Here is a 20,226-nt window from a genome sequence, read left to right as displayed (position 1 = left end):
AAAATCCAATCCCCCGATCTCTCTCTCTCCACAACCCATCGGCGGTGATCGCCATGGCGAACAAGCTGGTCTCGGAGATGCGGCTACCTCCCCACCTCGCCCACATCCTCGCCGCGCGCCGCCTCAACACCGCCAAGGTCAGCCCCCGCCGCCGCCCTCCAAAACCCCTCCCCCTGCTCCAACACCAACCGCCGCCGCCGCCGCCGCTAAACCCCATTCTACCCAGGACGTGCTGTCGCTGCCGGAGGTGGAGCTCATGGGCGTCCTCGACGCCGGCATCCACACCGCCCGCGCCGCCGTCGCCCACGTCAGCGAGATCGCCTGCCCTCCGTACCAAACGGTACCCTCCCCCCCCCCCCCCCCCCCCCCCCACCTCGCCGTCCCCCGGTTTCGAGGGGTTTGGATTCGATTCGAGTTACTCTCGTTTGGTTGATCCGTGTATGATTGGGACAGTGCATTTGCGTGTATGATCGGGGTTTGTTACTGTGCTTGTTGATCTGCAGGCGCTTGCGCTCCTCGAGGTCTTCAGGGCAAGAGGAGATGGGCGGCTGGCCACCACGCTCCGCGGATTGGATGAGGCATTGCATGGAGGAATCCCCGCAGGGAAGCTCACTGAGGTCGTTGGGCCCTCGGGGATTGGCAAGACCCAGGTGAGCAGCTCAGCATTATGCAATGATGCTTTGTGGGATTTGTGTGTCTGTGATGGATACGAACCAATTATTGTGTCTGCGTGACTTCTGGGATCGCTTGGTGTCGATAGGGAACCAAAAGCAAATGGATCTTGTGAATGGATGTAACAGGGCACTGCGGCATTACGATTTATGGCATTGCTGTGTGCTGGTTACTGCATTCTTATTTCATTGATCAAAGATAGAAACTGAGCCTAGCACTTGAATCCCCTTTGACATTATTCGTGTGCTATCTTATCGATTAAAGAAACCCTTGTTACTACTCCTAAGTATTATCCTCTTTTATTATTCCAGCCAGCAGCGGTCATGGTCGAACCTATTTATTCGGGGCTGGTTGGTTAGTGGAAAATTTCCATTTTCATAATAATGCATGCTTTTGTTGATTCTGTCTAGTGCAAAGGCATTCACTGAGCCAATTAATGGATCTTCAAATGGCACTTGTTTAATAGTCTTCTCCGTGTAGAGAATATCAAGTGCTTCTCTTATACTCCCTCCATCCAAAAGTCTTGAGCATATTTCATTTTTTGGTTTTCCCAAATGAGACGGTCATATTTGTAGTCTCCATATGCTAAATTAAATTGTTGATCGGAACCCAAGTAACCATTTTAATACTCATTGGTTGCATGCATGTAAATAATTCCCTGGTTTTGGTACATGGGGAATGAGTTAATTTCTCCTTGGTCTTGGTGACAAAAGAAATATGCCTTAGACTTTTGGATGGAGAGAGTATTACATTGAGTAATTTATTATACATTCAGTAAAATTTTATAAAGAGTCACAAACTTTGCAGTTCTGTCTGAAGCTTGCTTTGCTAGCAACATTACCAGAATGCTATGGAGGCTTAAATGGTCGAGTTTTGTATATTGATACTGAATCCAAATTCTCTTCACGGAGGTAACTGAAGTTTCTGCTTACTATTACGTTCTCCCAAGCACACCAATTGAGAACTATCTGTAAAATGTTTGCATGATGTATCTAGGATGATCGAGATTGGTGAGAAAAGCTTTCCTCAAATATTTCGTCAAGAAGGCTTGGCCCAAAAGGTTCTTATGCTTCACCTTGTACATATACATCGACACTTTGAAAATTCACTGCGGTGTTGTACTTTTGTTCTCATAGTATTGGACTTCATGGGCTGTTATCTTGTATTTTTTGTACAGATGGCTGGGAGGATCCTAGTCCTGCGCCCAACATCATTATCTGAATTTACCAAGAGGTACATACATATTTGTAAGAGAGAATTCCTTATATGCCAATTGACAGGGAATTACTCAATCAGCATAGGAAGTTGACAGGGAATTACTGTGCCTCTAGGAGGGCTATTTGAGGGTTGAAGGGTCAATTTACAAATCTTTAGACTTCCGGTAGCACATTTTCAAAATACCTTTATTCTACCCAACAATGTGGTTGCTAGTCAATGATTAGAACTATTCCCCATTGCTTCCATGTGCAAAAATTCAGCAGAATATGCATGAAACACTCCCTTCCTTTTTGTTTCTTTCCAATCTTTCTACAGTTTGGAACAGATGAAGGTGACTCTTCTTCAGCATGATGTGAAGCTACTCGTTGTTGATAGCATGGCTGCTCTTATGTCATCGTAAGAAATGCATGATAGTACATATTGTTTTGTCTTTCATACTGCCTTACTTTCAAACAATGATAGTCATCATGATGAGTAATAATCACGTTCTAAGCATATTCTTGTTTTACTTATTTAGAAAGTTATTTTGATTAATAAATATCATAATGTGAATTTTGGATTGTCAGATCCTTAATATGTGGCTACATGTATGATAAATGTTACTCCCATATTTATTTTTTAGCAGATTTGAAAAATTAAACTTCTAAGATATTCTGAAATGTATGGATTTTAGTGGGCCTTTAAATACATCTATACAATGAGCTATGAGAGGTAAACTTTAATGTATTGCAGTATTTTCTATATAATGTGTATAAGTTTCAGATATATAAAGGATGGTTTTCATTATATAAAATATTGGTTCTTCAACTTGCTAAGATAATTTCTATGAAACTTTGCACCTTAAATAATATTGAGGCTGAATCCTGAAAAGGGATAACTTGTTGGGGGAGGTGGAATCCCAAGTGTGGTAGCAGTGGGTGCACGATGTTATGTGTTGGTTTCAATTAGCAACACCATTGTTTTAAATATCTTGCTGTATCCTTGCACTGGTAGCTCTATAGAGGGCTTTGGCCTACTACAGTTACTATGATGTGTAGTCTGTAACGATGTCTAGCACAAATAGGTTCCATGTTTCCATACGAACTAATTACATGTGGGATTTGTCTACTGTTAATACTGTCCATTACTTATGTTATGAGAATTATGAAGATCTCATCTTTATCTTTTTCTTTAAGAATAAACTATCTAATATTTTGAATCCCTGTTTCATCTTATTTGCTTATGTGACAGTGAGATTGAGAAAAGCGCAACAGGTCTCAGACAACACCCTCTAAGATGGGCCCTTTCATTTCTTAAGTTAGTGACCTAGACCCTAGTATTTCATAGCATTCTACTATTATTTCATAATATTGAACTACATTGGTTTAGTTTACATTTGGCTACCTTCCTTTTTTTTTTTCTCAACATGCAGATCTATAGCAGAGTTCTCACAGATTCCTGTTGTTGTTACAAACCAAGTACGCAGCCAAAGTAATGATGATGGCTATCGTTATTCATTTGAAGGTTTGGGCATCCAAGAAAACAAATTATCTTTTGGACACTTTGTTGAGATTGAGTAACATTTCTATTACTCTATTGCAGTTGAGAAGAAGTACGATAGTAATAATGCTGAAGGCTTTGAATCTCATCTTGTTGCTGCTCTAGGAATCCAGTGGGCTCATGCTGTAACTATACGTCTAGTCTTTGAGGCTCACTCAGGTCTGTCTAATTATTTTTATATTTCACAATGAAACAGACACCTATAAATATTATTAACGCCATTTTCACCCACCATCTGATATGCTGCATGACAATGCAATAGGAAAGTCTCAACTACATTTGATTTCAATTATATCTATGTACACGCATTATTTATCTCCTTACACCTTTATTTTATTATCGTATACCACTTTTGATATACACTTTAAGTGGCATAATTAAACTTGAGGAACCACAACAATGTTTATTGTCTTTTGAACTTGCTCTGTGTAAGACCTGTACGTAAGGATTTGGTATAGCTTTCTGCATTGAATGCAGTGGTATAGCATCAGTATTACTAGTTCTTTCATTATATGTTTAACAAATCAAATATCTGTTTTATATTTACCTGCCGTGGTAGTTTTGTATGAGTTATACAAGCTGCACTTGTATAGGTCACAGGTACATCAAGGTAGCTAAATCCCCTATGACTCCAGCGGTAGCTTTTCCCTTTACTGTGGAGTCATCAGGAATAATATTACTTAGTGATGAGGGCATTGATGTGCCATCTCCTGAAATAACCTCAATCCGTTGTCAAGGTATGAATATGAATTGCAATTTGTATTTTATATTATTTGCGCATAAAGAGTTTATGCCTGCAATGTTCCTTTTGTTAATCCTAACAATGAACTTGTTTCAGGAGAAAATGTCCTGGCTCAATGACCATTTGAATGCTACCACATCTACAGTTAAGGAAAACCAATTTAATCTCAGCGCACTCTGCATCAACTTCAGAAGTTATGTTGCATGCCATGTATATTTATTTAGAGAGTAGCTTAAATTGTAAGTAATCTAGGAAAGAGTGTAATAGCATAATCTTTAATTTTTGCTACTGAATTGCATTCCGACTGTAATAGACAGTTACCAATCCATCTTTACGTAATTATTATGGTTAACATCATTAACTTCACTGGTTATGTGGCTCTTTATTTGCAATGAGCTGTATTACAATGATTTACAAGCTTGATCCATATTGATGGATATGTCAAATAAGGTCATTGTGGGTAATATAGTTTCTTTGTTGCTGCATTAGTGGGAGGGTGCCGCCGGCGCTGTATACTTTTATTATGTATATAAACCACACTTTATTCGACTTTTGTTCTTTTATGGCTCCCTTGTAATGTTTTTAAGTGAAGACTTCTATAACAAATTTATCAATTATCTTCTGGATTCTGCAGGTTGCAATATAAGAACTGAAGATATTTCTTCAGTCCCCAGGGATGGCACAAATGGCTGATGATCAAGCTCATGCAGGTAAAAAATGGTTAACTATGAACAAAAATTACTTGCAACAGGCAAATACTTTTCTAACAAAATATGGTAATTTCCCAACAAAACCGTTAAACTAAAAAATGCTTTGGAAACAGATAATATTTTTGGTATGAGAAGGTTGTTTATGCAAATTCATATGGGCATTACAAGATAAGTTAAAACTAAGCCTTTTTCTGGATTAATATTAGTAATGTTAGGGTAATGGGTATTATAGATAGCTCTGACCCAATTGGCCCATCTATGGCCCAGCCCATATGCTGTGTATTGCTGTTCTCCCTTGTTACAATGAAACTCAGATATTCTGATTGCGTCTCAAACTTCACAGGTAAAATACCATTTCTTTTTGCAAGAAGGTAAAATACCATTTTGTTGTCAGTAGCTGAAGAAAAATGGCAAAAATACCATTATGTTGATCATCAGTTAATTGGCACAATTCTGATATTGGAGTTACATACTACAGCCTAAATATCTACAAGTCACCTCCTGAAATGGCTGAAATTTGCAGGATTCCATCCTTGATGACATCTGATAATGTGGTGTCGAATTGAGGTACAGGAAATTATTCCTTGAATTTACGTGTTACCTTGTTTATTTACATAAAAAGTAAATTTGTTTCTGTTTCTGCGTTTCCATATGCTTGACTCTGCTGTCTGATGATCGCTTACTAGGCAACGTACACAGTATTATAAAATCCTTGATTTGGACATTTAATATTTTTTGCGGAACCTTGAATTATTAGTTAGTGGGAAAAAAGGGTCTGACCCGTTTGGTCTGGAGTTGTGGACTTTCTAAGAACGGATACCAATCTTCCACGTCTTGCTATACCATTTTATATACCTACATTACCTCGTATGGTGCGTGTGCCAGATCAGGTCCTCTTTCCACCTCCACCCACAGAATAAAAGAAGCCACAGCCCACAGTTGCTACCTTGTGGGTTCTCCTTTCCCTCTTTAAAATCCTCAACTATGACTAAACCATGGCTTGTTTAATCCTCCTGAGGGCGTTGTTTATCCAATCTAGGAGTTGAGCTGCTCATCCATTTGCCCCCCCTGGGCAGAGTTGTCCCCCTAATCACTCCATCCTAGAGAAATAAAACCATTTATCTTGAAAATTTCTATCCTCATCATGCTGCTACTATATGCATAGCATATACTGAAGAATTAGTGTATACTAAGCAACGGTTTTTGCTTTTGTGAGCTTAAAGAAACGGAACCAGGTTCTAGGGGAACCTACTGTTTCGTTCAGAAAAAAGGGGAGCCAACTGAGGTGAAGCAACTGGACTGTCTTGTTGGTAGACATGAAGAATCACTTTACTGGGTCTTGATTGCTGGGCAATTAAACTAAAAGTCTAATGCTTCCTTTTGTGCGATTTTGATGGGTTGCATCTTGGATCGCTAGTAAGACTAGTTTACTGAGCAGTTTGTTTATCATGGTTGGCCTAAAGGGGCATGCATCTAGAAGCATCAAATTTGGGCATGAAATGATTACTAATAGGCCATCTAAAGCACTAACAGAAATAATATGCACCTGCCAGAATATCGGATGACCTGACAACTTATTTGCCAAATGCACCCAAAAAGCAGAAAGTATTCAACATATATGCTGGTGGATTTCCTCATTTGGTGATTCGGTATTTGAATAATTGCTATGGCTGCTGCCATTTGAGGACATTGACTTTAATTGTGCATCGGAACATAATTATTTAAGAATATAAGAATGCATTAAGACTGGATTCTGTCCAGGGACAGCTTTGCTCCCCAGGATGCGGGTTCTTCTAATGGTGCTTTGTCTAATAGTAGTACAAAGCACCTGGCCTGGCTGTAGAGTTCGGTATTTGAACATGTCCTCATGAGTCATGTCTCATCATGCAGTATTTTTCCCTCTATAACTCGCCTTTAGTTTAGCACTTTTTTCAATTAACTGGCCGTGGACCCCCTTCTCCACTTCTGTTAAGTTGTTCACTGCTGACTCAGCTAAATTAAGTTGCCTTTCGGTTGGCACAACGGGATTAGTTCCCGTCTCAGACATAAACATGGTGAGGTCTAGGACAAAAGAATAAAGAGAGAAAGTGTTACTAAGTTTCTAACCTAGGAGTCAAACATGGGTGTCCAGTAGTTTGGCTGTCTTGCATTGGCCATTAGTTGCCTGGTCCAAGGTTTGGAAGGAGGCATGAGAGCCTAAGCTAGCAACGTTTGTTCGAGAGCGAGATGCCAACCAATTAGATTGGGTTGTTGCATAGGAGCTAGGACCATGCATAGAGTTACTCCTTTTTCCACAAGAGTAGGTGTTACAAGTACACCTCCCTGATTCATCAGTTGCATCCCCCAGCTGCTTCCCTTACCTTATCCGAGCGGTCCCTTTGAAAGCTCTGAACAGAGAAGTATTTGTGTGACTGGGGACCGCCATCCTAAAGCAACCGCACTGCAAGTTGCAACCCAGTAACCTGATTGCCTAAGAAATTGCCCATATGATGCACAAAAAAAAGTTGGCCAAAGTTTAAGTTATCTTCTTTAACTACCATAGTCTGTATTCATGCTACACCTACTGTTTTTGGCAATTGCCTGGGTATACAGATAGATACTTGTAATTTATAGCCGCTGCCACTTCTTTTTCACACTTTTATATATTCTGTTACATGGCAGTAGTCTTTATAATTCCTTGCTGAACTGATTTTATCCCTGAACTCTTTGACACAAGACACCTAAATTGAACAACTAATCGTTTTATAGTGGACATACACGACAGAGTGACCCAACAAACCAACCATATCATCGATAGAATAAAACTATGATATTTTTCATATTGGCTGAGCAAGAACAAATCATTTTGACATTTCTTTATTGTATAGTGTAGTCAGCTAGGGACGATATCTGATATATATTTATTGTGGGAGGCCATTTATAAAGTGTTTCTTTCCCATTGATCTGATGGGCTTCCAATCTAGTCTGATAGGGGCCGGTGGATGAAAAGAGGGGGCATCCTAGTGGTGGTCCTTTTCTCTTTGCATCACACTGTGTCGGCACTACCATTCTTGGTTACCAGTAATTGGATCTACTCCTGTTGGCGTCCAAAAAGAGTGATGCTCATAGGAAACCATTGATAAAACATATTTCAGATGTTCCAGACGGTCTTGTCTCTAGTTCTGGAGTAGTTCATGCGCTATATGTTATATGTTCAGTGTGTTTTGGATACGTTGCCTTCTGTCCGGACGATACTAATCGTTTACACCTCTACTTTCTTTACATGGACTTTCTGATTCTGGTTACTTCAGATGTGAGCTAGGTAGATTGGATAGAGCACACCTTTTTATCTGGGTTTATAAAGAACACTTTGAACTTTCATTAGCGATAGATTCCTAGAGTTTCTTCGTATATGGTTGTGTGACGTGTCCTTTCACCAGGACGTACGTCTAAGGATAAAAACCAGGTCTCATGTATGTCTACCCTGTCTATATAGCCATCATGTCTTCTCCACTAGAGCTTGTGTAGTCCAACCCACCCGTGTAAACCACGTAGTTGAAAGCTACAGTTTCTCAATGAACTTTTTGCATTTTTTTTTCAATTGCATGATGATGCTAGCTAGACCGCCGCAATCTATGACCTTAAGCTCCATTTTGAACTTAGAAAAGACTCATGTTCCAACTTGCAACTCGTGCAAGTACAATGTTCTCTTGGCTTTTACAATACTACTATTCAAGGTTTTTAGTTGACGGCAGTTGTTATGTGCCGTAAACTGAACAGTGGTCAAATTACCGTCCTTGCTAGGAACAGTGAATCCTAGAGCTTTCTTCTTGACTCTTCCCGGAATTCGAGCAACTTGTATTGAAGTTCTTTCAATTTTGTTCCTGCATAACGTTTGAAAACAGGTCTAGAATCGTAGCATCTCCTTGCATGATTAGCCAAGTCAGATAATGACGACCCTTTTGGACTTGTTGATCCTAAAGGGATACTGTTATACTCGAGGAAAATTAGCTACTGGCGGTGGGCCCCTGGATAGATGCAGTCAGTGCTGTCTCCTGGCAATCGTTAAGAGCCAGGCCAGGTCAAAGTTTTCCTCTTATCGACTTATAACTCAGAGTCAGAGACGAGGAAATAAATGGTGCACAGGAATGCAACCTCCTAGGTTTTTCAATAAAAAAAAAGAGAGTAAGCAGTGTAATGGTAGTAGTACCACCAACACACAACTTGCTCTCAATAGTAGCAAGTCAAGTGGAGGAACCTTGGATCCAGGCCGTTTGCTTTTCTATATTGCCCATGAGGCTATAATTTGATAATATTTTTCCTTTTAAAAAAGGAAACTTGATATTTGTCTCATGTTGCCAACCCTATGATTATATTGTACTCCCTCCTTCCCTAAATGTTTGACACCGTTGACTTTTTTAAACATGTTTGACCGTTCGTTTTATTAAAAAACTTTTGTGATACGTGCAAAACTATATGTATACATAAAAGTATATTTAACAATAAATTAAATGATAGAAAAAGAATTAACAATTACTTAAGTTTTTTGAATAAGACGAATGGTCAAACATTTTTAAAAAAGTCAACGGCGTCAAACATTTTGGAATGGAGGTAGTATTGTGCAAATGTGGCTTTGGCTAGCAAGCTGGGTATCTTATACTTAACAATATTTTTCTGTGTGTTGGCAACTTGTAGTCTTGTACTAACATATATATATATATTTGTTGATGTCCAACTTGCAGGCAAAAAATTATCCTCGATTTCCTAGAAGATTGGCGTGTATTGCAATCCTTGTACCATCAGAGATGCTAACCCACCACCTCACCCCTAGTTGTGCAAGGAGGCCCAACAGCCAATTTGACCACGGTATTTGCCAGTACTGCTGCAGCAACGTAAGACCCATTCTTGCTATTTTAAATACCAATGCTTTGCAAAATATATACCAACTAAACAACAGTATTCTGCAACCTTTATGTGCACATGTGATATGTTTAATGTATATATAGATCCCTTGCGTTAGTTAGATGGTATTTGTTGCTTTATAATACTACAAACTGTCAGGCCTCGCAAATAGAAAGTCCGGTATGTGGGAGAGAGAAGTTACATATATATAATATACTATATATACTAATCAATAATGGATGCGACGAAGACTATTTATCTGCAAGATTCTTGGTGCCTTTGAGGCCACTACTACTAGGTGACTGCCAATAGTAACATGTTAGTTGAGAGGGACTTAAGATTCCAGCGTGAGCTACACCTGTTTATCTTCAATAGAGGGCATGTTTAGTTGTTGAAATAAAAAATTTTGGATTTCACATCGGACGTTTGACCGGATGTTGGAAGGGATTTTTAGACACGAATAAAAAAACTAATTTCACAACTCGCCTGTAAACCGCGAGACGAATATTTTAAGCCTAATTAATCTATCATTAGCACATGTGGTTTACTGTAGCACTTAGGGCTAATTATGGTCTAATAAGACTCAAAAGATTCGTCTCGCGATTTACATGCAAACTGTGTAATTAGTTTTTCTTTTTATCTATATTTAATGCTTCATATATGTGTCCAAAGATTCAATGTGATGTTTTTGGGAAAAATTTTTGGGGAACTAAACAGGACCTGATTTTAGAACCATGGGATTGGACTGGACCTCGTCGCTGCTATAGTTTATAACAACATCGATATTTCTAGTGCTCCCATGCTTACATCTTTTCGTGATTCTCTAGATTTGTCCTTCTTTAGTTTCTCTCTACCGACAGCGTCTATATATTCAGTCACAAATTCAATGGTATACTTGATGGTAATGTTCCCTGCTTTTACCAAGTTTTATTTAGGCCCCTTTGGTTAGAATGAAAAACATACTCACTCAGTCTCAAAATATAAAAATTTAATATTGGATGAAACGTTTCGTAGTATGTATCTTAGACGGACTTCCTATCCAGTTCTATATTCTTATATTCTGAGACGGCGATAGTAGCAATTTTATAGGATGGCACTTTAGAACAAATGATCAGACACATTAGAATCCTATTCAATTTCTATAGAATAACTCAATCCATACAAGATTTGAAGTAAATTTAACGTTTGGTTCAACTTCATAAGAAATTTTCTCTGTCTCATTAAAATTCGAAGTTTTTTTTTTCTAACAAAACGATCATTTTCGTATTTTTTTCCATGTTTTGTTTTTACATGTGCTTCTTAAAATCCCGCGTTTCGTTGGTACTGCATTCCTTTTCAATTCAGTTTTTAACTGGAATTCCTTTTCTTTTAGTAGAACCAATTGTTGTGGGATTTAATAAACAACGAGAGGTGCTGAAGCGATACTAGCATGTGAAGATATAAAAAGATTTTGTGCTGCTTTCTTTTTTCCAATTCAGTTTGCTTACTGGAATTTCCCCTTTCTTTTAGACACCAATTATTGTGAGATTTAAACAAGAGGAGAGGTGGTGAAACGATACTAAGCCATTGTTTAGTTCCAAACTTTTTCTTTAAACTTTTAACTTTTTCATCACATCAAAACTTTTTTACACATATAAACTTCTAACTTTTTCGTCACATCGTTTCAATTTTAACCAAATTTTCAATTTTGGTGTGAACTAGGCCTGTTTAGTTCCAAAGTTTTTTTTTTCCAAACTTCCAATTTTCCATCACATTAAACTTTTCATACACACATAACTTTACTATCACATCGTACCAATTTCAATCAAACTTTAAACACACCCTAGGAAGATAATTGACCCTGAGCACACGAAGCGTGTGGACGAGGAAGGTCCTCACGTTTCGGATCGGGACGAGGCACTCACTCACACATATCCTTCCTCATACTAGTTGTCCGTGACTGGGACGGGTGTATACATTAAAAAAACCCCAAGTACGGGTGGGCCCCACGGCTGCGGCCCCCTCTTCACTCCTATTGGGCCCAAGGTCCCCGAAAGCGAAACGGACCATTTCCAGTACCCCCCGGTGTGGTTCACCGGCGGTAGCCGGTCGCCGCCCACCTCCACCCTTTCCCAACACGGAAGGGAGGCTCCGATGAGGGCCTCATACGAGGTCATGTAAACGGGTAGGTTTAAGGTTTACCACATCTGGCAAGCCTAGCTAGCTAGCTAGTCCTCCCAAACCCTTTTGTTTTCCCTTTTTTAAAATTTTATTTACTTTTACCATGCTGTTCAAGGTGGTTTTCTTGGAGTCCCATTGGATCCTTTGCTACTAGTGTATGTTTCTTTTTCCGTGGTGGGCCCCACATGGCAGGATGGTTTTTTATCTTTGCCTGCAGCTGCTGTTGTGTCCTGTGTGACCTGTGGTCGTTTTTGGAGCTGTGTATTTGTATGGTTCCTGTCAGCTTGCTTCTGCTATCTTCTTCTATCGCCTTTTTCCGTCGTTGAGAGATTCATGCCTATCCTCCTTGGCCTCCTGTAGCTGCCATCCACACGATCTCTCAAAATGCCATGCGCACTATATGCTGTGCCGAGTTTTATATTTGTTTTGTGTCTACGTCAACCTCGACCACATTAGCTATAGCAGCGAGTAGTTTGAAAGAAAATGTCAATCTGGAGACGGTATTCTGTCTGCACCGCACGAATTTTATTTTCTGTTTTCTTTTTTCCTTTTCTTTTGTTCATTGGGGAAAAAAATATCCTGTGAATTGAATTGAATTGAAGCTGTTGTAGTTACGAGTTATGAAAATTATGTCAGGTAGTCTGTGACTCTGTGTGCGCTTCTTCATCTGGCTTTGGTACGCGTGAAGCACGCCTTGTTTTTGTTGTCAGGCGGCAATAGATAGATTGGTTGGCCAATGATTGACTCATTTTCCGTGGGCTTCTCGAAAACTTTGGGTGGACGAAACCATTGTTTTTAATAATTATTGCTCCGCTTCCTCTTTTGAGCAAGTCCCTGTGGTCCTTTTTGTCGGTAGGCAATTAGGCATTGAAGTATCTGGTAGCACTAGTGTGATTTTGTTGGATGGAGCTAATTAATATAAAACCTCGTTTAGCTCATCATTCGATCATTGGTTCTTGGATAACTATAAATATCCGCAACTACTAGTATTGAAAATATAGATATGAAAACGTATCTTCCTGCAAATCTGCATAGCAAATCTTTATATTTGTTTTTTTAATCATTTTTCAGTTATTTAAGATCTTGATATTTGATTGTGCATAGCCTAGGAACGCTGTGAACGGAGAGAGTATTTGGCAGGTGCACATCCTCTTCAAAATATATAACATATAATAGTATATATGCGAGTGAATTATTCATCGATCCCCAAAAATGTTTTGACTTGAATATGTGAAATATCAATATATGATGGCCATGTATACACGAGATAGCTTACTGTTTTGAATCAGGCCTGCCAATAATCTTTACTTGGTTGAACTTCAACCTACTAAATCTCTAGGTATCCATCGATATATCATCCATTGAACTGGCAATCAACAGCTATCACAACATATAGGTCCACTATGTACACTGTTCAATAGATATTAACTACTATTAATTAATTATAATTCTGAGGACACGTAGACGGAAAATAACAGCCACGAAATAAACTAAACACGTATCCTTTTCTTTTGTTATCTAGACACGGAGGACCGGATCGCTCATTGATGGTATCATTTTGATCTCTTCGATCCGTTCCTTTTTCCGGTACCATCTATATGTATTAACTCAACCACGCCGGCCTTCTAAAGAAATGAAAATATCGTACACACACATATATATACAGCTACTCCGTATTTACAAATACATCTTGTATATATAAACAGTTAGTGTGTTCGTACTCTCTTATTTATCAACAAAATGAGGCAGATCTCTTCTGACTATTGTCATCAAAGAAAATAAAGAGACCATGTGATGATCATGCCGCGTGCGTGCATGCTAGCTAACTCCTTTCTTTCCGGGAAAGAAAATCTCTTCTTTAATCGTCGTAAAGAGGCTACAGTGTTAGGATAAAGTAGTACTGTTGGTATTGGTACCCTAGTACTCCCTCCATCCTAAAATATAAGCACTTTTGTACTTCAACACGGTCTCCGAGATTCTATTTTGACCAACGATATTTATAAAAGATATTTTAAATAAAAAGAGTTATATACTATGATAATTTGTTTAATGATAAATCTAGTAACATCAATTTTATATGATTAATCTTTTTTATTTTTTTACTACTAATAGGTAAAGTTATAAATATTTGACTTAATATTATGCTAAAAATACTTATATTATTTTAGTATGGAGGGAGTAGTAAAGAGTACAGTCCAGGTCCAGCTCGAGAAGGCACTATACACTGTATAGCACTGTACATTGCGTACCGGCATAGGCAGAGAGATAAGTTGCAAATTAAACCAATTGGATTCGATCGATCGAACAGGGGTCCCATGATCATCACATATATCTAGCCATTGTATGATTAATTGCAACCATCTTTTGACTGTAGATTTTGTCATCCTGAAATTTAACAAATTGTTGTTGGATCGGTTTACGGTTGGTAGTTTGCACGTCCGTGTCACGTAGAATACGACGTACTGTACGTACATATATAAGTACTTGCAAATTAAGCACATGAGAAATATATATATAAGGGTTTGTCTAGCTACCTAATTAAGATGGATTATTGTAAGGATATTTCTTACACATGTATGATTGGGAGAGTTCATATGTTTCCATTTATTTGCATGAGGGGATGGAAGGCTAGATATAGAAAGTCTTCGCACGAAATATATCGTTTGGCGGAGTTAAAATCTGTATCAATTCTCCTCTAAAAAAATCTGTATCAATCAGAAAAGAACGGACATATACGGGTATACCCATTTATGAGTAAGTACTTGCAAATCAAGCACGTGAGAAATATATATGAAGGTTTGTCTAGCTACCTAATTAAGGTGGATAATTGTAAAAGATATTTCCATTTGCATACGCATGATTGGGACTTGGGCGAGTTCACATGTTTCCATTTGCAGGAGGGGATCGATCGGACGTATTCCGGCCGGCCGGCGTCCGGCGCCGCCCGTCGGCGCGTGGCCATAAAACGCGACGAGGGGGTACGGCGTGGTCCTCTACATGCACGGTGTTGGGTCGCCAGCCAGCCAGCCTTATCTTGCTAGCTGTGACGGCGACCACAGTACCTGCCACCCTGGGGGAATTAATCTAGAGGTAACTAGCTCAGATTTAATTTATAAGGCTTTGATGGATGGAAGAGAAAACGTGCGCTCAGATTTAGACTTTGATGGAGAACATTTCTTGTGCTATGTCTCCCTGTTTTCCCTCGGTTGATCATGATACTGCACTCTTTTTCATACAACAATATAAGTATTTATAGATTGGTATGTACTCCCTTCGTAAAAAAAAACCAACCTGAAGAGGATTACAACGAATCTGGAGCTGTCTAGATTCTTGTAATAGTAGAGGTTGGCTTTTTTTTTTTTTGGGAGAGGGGGGGGGGGGGGGGGGGTAGAGGTTAAGGTTAGAAAAAGCAAACTTTAGTGCTTCTAAGAGTAAGTTTAATAGAAATGCTTACTATTTACTCTTTATTTCTCTTGCTATGAATTTAATGAATATTTATTGGAGCATTTGTAGAACTAGTTCTTACATGAGAGCATCACCTCTTACTTTTTATTGTCTTTTTCTTCCATATAAGTATATAACTTGCTTATAACTCACTGTTTTTCTCTCTAATTAAATGAGAGATGAATGGGGGTGAGAGAATAGTTAGAGGTAAGATTGAAAGAATTTTAAATGAAAGATTTACTGATGGGTAAAAATACTTATATTCCTGGACAAAATTCAAATACTTTGTATTATTGAACGATGGGGGGACTAAATTTGCCGACAACCACCTCTTCATTCTTACTGTTCAAGCGTTCATCCTTTCCCTCTCTTATCTGTGACCCCACGGCATCTCTCGCCGAGTTGATTGCTATTAATGCCTCGGCCAACCTCTTCTCCTTTTTGCTAGGGCCATCGGTGGCGAAGAAGAGCAACTCATCGGAGAGAATGAATACGTACGCTAATATGACAATCATCAAATCTTTCAAGATCCAGGTGACAGAATCTTAAGCATTCTAACATAGTGCCACGTAAAGGAGGTAAAATTGAAACCTCGGTTGGTCCCTTTTTGCTGCCAACACTGATGCTAATGCTTTAATAATGACCGTACAAGTGGATCCTTTTACAGAAGATCTAGTTGCCCCCTCCCCCATGTGTTGGTGTAGCGTGTTTAGCAGTGGCAGTAAGTACTCCAGTACACTCACTCTGTCAAAAAAAAAAAAAAACTATTTCCCTTTCAGAAAACTTAACAAATAAAACGATGTGATCTTTATATTGTCTAGATTAGTTGTACTAGAAAGGATTAGATTCCCATATAATTAAGTATTTTTAGAATGGAGGAAGTATTTATCTAGATTAATTTGTCAGATCGGGTTCTTTTTTAGAGAGAGAGAGAGGGGGAGGATAAACCAAATGTGTATAGCTACAGTAGTACTACCGTACACCTATGATACATGATGCATCACAAACCAAATGAGAGGACACACCGGCTCGGCCCCACATGTCGTACACTATGACCACATGCCAGATTTGAGCTGTCATGTGGGCCCCACTCCCCGGCATCTAAATCTACCTCTCATTTCGCCTCTTGGAACCCTCCAGGGGGCAGGCCAGCAAAAGACTCCATATGATGCAGGTCGCTCTGTGATTACGATATCTTAGTACTGTCTCCCCCTTCCTGAATAAGTTCATTTTTCATTCATCACATGCATATAACAATACAAAGTTAAAAAATATTAAATTACTTCTTATCAAATTTCAATATAACTATTCATCATTTTATAAACATTTAATATAATTATTTTTTATTCTCACAAACTCCGAAGTGACAATTATTCTGAAAACGAATTTATTTTGAGATAAATAGAGAAAACTAAAAATGAATTTAATATGTAACGGATGAAGTAGGTTTCCTCTTTATTTTCTTCTCTCTTTCAACAAAGTTGTAGGAGTACTACCAGTACTAGTAGTACTATATCTGATGGGATTAATTAGTTCTTCGTTGGGTTTAGGAGGCGTTGATTACTTGTTAGAGCACTCTGTACTGATCAAACCTATCACTGTCTGGCACCGTGCCTGGAGGTTTGCCTGTCGACTTGTGATTGGCTGCTGGTGGGGACACGTCACCCTCAGAGGGGTTAATTTCTTGAGGTGACCTGCAGCAGCTGGGGACCCGATATGGAATAGAAAAATGGCAAGATACCAAGTATGGGAGGTACTCCCTCCCGTTAAAAAAAAAAAAGCTAAATTTAGAACAACGAATCTGGATATAAAGTTTAAAACCCGTGATTCGTTGTTCTGGATTATATTTCATCCTTATTTAGGTTGGTTCGTTTTAGGACTCAGAGTAGAGGGAAGAAAGCACATGATTTTATTAAAGAGATTTGACACACACACGGACGATATTGGTTTGTTCGTTGGAGGAGAGGAAAAAGAGATACTGTTCCAATATTTTCTCAGTAGCTGGATTTGGCCCTCTCTTTTCTCCTCACATTTCTGCCATGTTTATTCTCTTTCTGGAACTGGGTACTTGTATATATAATATGGATTTTTTTTGCAAGAAATATATCATATGGTTTGTTTACCACCTGAAAATAATAAGAGGAAAAAACTTAAGAGGGTAATTATACTCACTCCTTCTCTAAGGCTGTGTTCTTTAGATGATGTTGGGAGCTAATCTCTCGCGCACACAAAATAGAGTGACTTATTAACGCATGATTAATTGAGTATTAGCTATTCTTTAAGAATAGATTAATGTGATTTTTAAAATTAACTTTCTTATAGAAAATTTTTATAAAATATATCTGTTTAACACTTTGGGAAGCGTGCACACAGAAAACAAGTAACTTGAGTTGGACCTTGTCTAGTTCCAAACTTTTTCTTCAAACTTCCAACTTTTCCATCACATCAAAACTTTCCTACACACACAAACTTCCAACTTTCCTGTCACATCGTTCCAATTTCAACCAAATTTCTAATTTTGGCGTGAACTAAATACACCCTTGGTAACTGCAGCTGCCGAACTCAGCCTAAGTGCACTCTTGTAGTTCAAATTTAAATTAGAAGAGTGTTCTTATAGTGCACTCTTGTAGTTCAAATTTAAATTAGAAGAGTGTTCTTATTTTAGAAAGGAGAAAGTATATTGGTACTGTTTGGTACTACATCTGCTAATTGATTTCTGGCATCTTGGTTGGGTAAAAGTGGACAGAAACTGATACCTCACATGCATGCCACACTTTTTTTTTTTACTGCTTGTATGTATTATAGTAGTACAACTGTCTCTGCCTAAGAAGATGCCTGAATTGGCAGGTGACTATGAGCATTCCACCCGTACTGGCGGTCCCAACCGTCCACCAGTAGGAAGAGGGCATGTATTGTATTCCTAGTTGTTGCATCTCATTTTCGCTGTTGCTTTTATTTTCTTACTCATTTCTACTATTTATTCCCTAGCTAGATAGAACCCTTTTGTATGCTCCACACCAAAGCTAAAGTAACAAAATGCTTTCTCTCTCTCTCTCTTTTTTATGGGGAAAAAAAATGTATAGAATTGAGCTCCATTGTGAATGTCTCTGGTTCAGCATCAAGAAGAAGATGGAGTGATGGACACCTGAGCATATCCTAAGACATGGTATCTTTGCCTCCATTCCTTTCACCAGCAGGTCTAAAACAACTCACATTTGCTCAAAAGATAGCATTCACTAACCTGTGGTAGCAATATATAGAGATATTCATATTTTTTTGCCTGTACAATGATTTAAGAGTTTATGAGATGCTGCTGTGAATTTGGATTTGCTTTTCGAAGCGCATTTGTTATTATTTTCTTCTACTAAGACTGCTAGTCAGGCAGTACTGGAGTTAGCTAGTACAAGTGCCGTACATAATGACTCTTCTTTAGTTTTCTTACTAAAGTGGGAAATTGAAACATTACATGGAATATTTCGTGGGTGGGGCCAACCACCCCGAAATGGAAATCTGGGGCCCTCAATAATTTCGCGCATCGCAACATAAAAATAGTGGCTGTGCTGTGCATAGGTTCTCCATTGGATGGAACTGATGGGCCAACCCTAGTTTTGCATCTTCTCCTTTTGTTTTTGCATCTTTTCTCACTTTACTTGCTGTCAATGCAACAAAAAAGATAGGATACCTTTGCCTCATCAATCCCCCAACAGTTCCTTGCCTCCATTGCTATACAGTCCACACTTCCTTTCCTGTAGTATGCATCTATCAGGAAAAAATAAAAGAAGTTTGTCTCCACTAAAGAGAGATATAAGAATGATTCAACAAGGAGTGATTTGGTCTATCACAATATGATTAGTAATAATTAAGTTGTGTTATACTCCATCAGTTTCAAAATATAAAAAAATATTGGATTCTAATTTTGTACCACAATATAGTACTTCTACGCGATATCCATGGTTCTCATTCCACTAATCCAAAGCCAACCAGATGCCTCGAAAGGGAATTCAAGCAATCAAAAATTCAAAAATTGACAACTAAAATGACTATAAAGGAATCTTTTGGCATAACCTTAGTATCTGCCAAAGAACCTATAGCAATCCTTATATTTTAGTAGAACGGAAGAAATATATATATAGTAATCTTGTTTAGTACTGTAAATGTTGTAAATGTTTTTAGACGTCCCTAGTTTGGTAAACTAGTTTACAAACGATAATAAAATATACAATAATCACGAGAGACATATTATAGGTGGATGATATATTTCTGTTTCAATTTTCATTTTCATTTAATAAATTCCCGATGGGATTGGTTGATCTCTTGTTGGGCCACACCAATCGTATGTGTACTATCGATGAAAATGCAACCGGCCAAGCAACACGAGCTGAGTTGTACGTGTTGCTGGCAAGACATTGGCCTGGTAGCAACCAATCACTTGCACACACGCGGATTACAGTATCTTATTCTCTCCAATAGTCTTGTCTATATGTATAAGACGTATCACAGAGAATCACCGGTGACAGCAATGTTGATGTGCGGCCTAGATTAAGTAGCATGTGCTATATACGATTCCTTTTGTTTATCCAATGTTAGTTTCACTTTAGATGTCAATTCAACTATAACTAGCTAACCCACTGTTCTAGTATGTGTTTGGTTGGAGGAATAGGTTAGGTCGGATTGGGTCGAACCCTTTTTTCATAATGATTGGTTTAGGGATGGGTGAGATGGGTTAGTCCCCTTAGAGGAATATTCATCTTCGATCCGGGTCCAAATCATCCGGCAAAAACAAACAAACGAGTTCGACCCACCTGGGTTGGGCGCACGGCGTGAGTCGCGTCGCTTCACCCTGCATGCTTGTGCGCCCGG

At 38.7% G+C, this 20,226-nt stretch overlaps 1 protein-coding gene across 9 annotated transcripts; it reads left to right on the top strand.

The window, feature by feature from the left end:
* On the top strand, positions 1-18,770 carry LOC127773543 (DNA repair protein RAD51 homolog 2). 9 transcript variants are annotated; one of them, XR_008017578.1, is made up of 17 exons: positions 1-137; positions 227-340; positions 504-650; positions 1,480-1,583; positions 1,669-1,732; positions 1,850-1,905; positions 2,206-2,286; positions 3,121-3,186; positions 3,302-3,393; positions 3,472-3,588; positions 4,023-4,166; positions 4,268-4,410; positions 4,806-4,881; positions 5,405-5,448; positions 9,603-9,752; positions 14,820-15,012; positions 15,815-18,770. XR_008017578.1 is itself a non-coding variant. In XM_052299645.1 (12 exons), the coding sequence occupies exons 1-12, from the start codon at positions 54-56 to the stop codon at positions 4,288-4,290; spliced, it is 1,092 nt and encodes a 363-aa protein (XP_052155605.1). In that variant the 5' UTR covers positions 1-53; the 3' UTR covers positions 4,291-4,799. The 9 variants fall into 9 exon arrangements, 1 of the variants encoding a protein (XP_052155605.1); XR_008017583.1 differs by lacking the exons at positions 14,820-15,012; positions 15,815-18,770 and adding an exon at positions 5,225-5,252 and having other exon boundaries at positions 4,268-4,315; positions 9,603-13,904; XR_008017581.1 differs by lacking the exons at positions 14,820-15,012; positions 15,815-18,770 and adding an exon at positions 5,225-5,252 and having other exon boundaries at positions 9,603-13,904.
* The last annotated feature ends 1,456 nt before the right edge of the window (positions 18,771-20,226 follow it).

The sequence above is a fragment of the Oryza glaberrima genome, chromosome 5 (genome assembly GCF_000147395.1).
Source record: "Oryza glaberrima chromosome 5, OglaRS2, whole genome shotgun sequence".
Classification (NCBI taxonomy): Eukaryota; Viridiplantae; Streptophyta; class Magnoliopsida; order Poales; family Poaceae; genus Oryza; species Oryza glaberrima.
The sequence above is the reverse complement of the archived record's forward strand: the minus strand, read 5'-3'. Positions and strand labels throughout refer to the sequence as shown.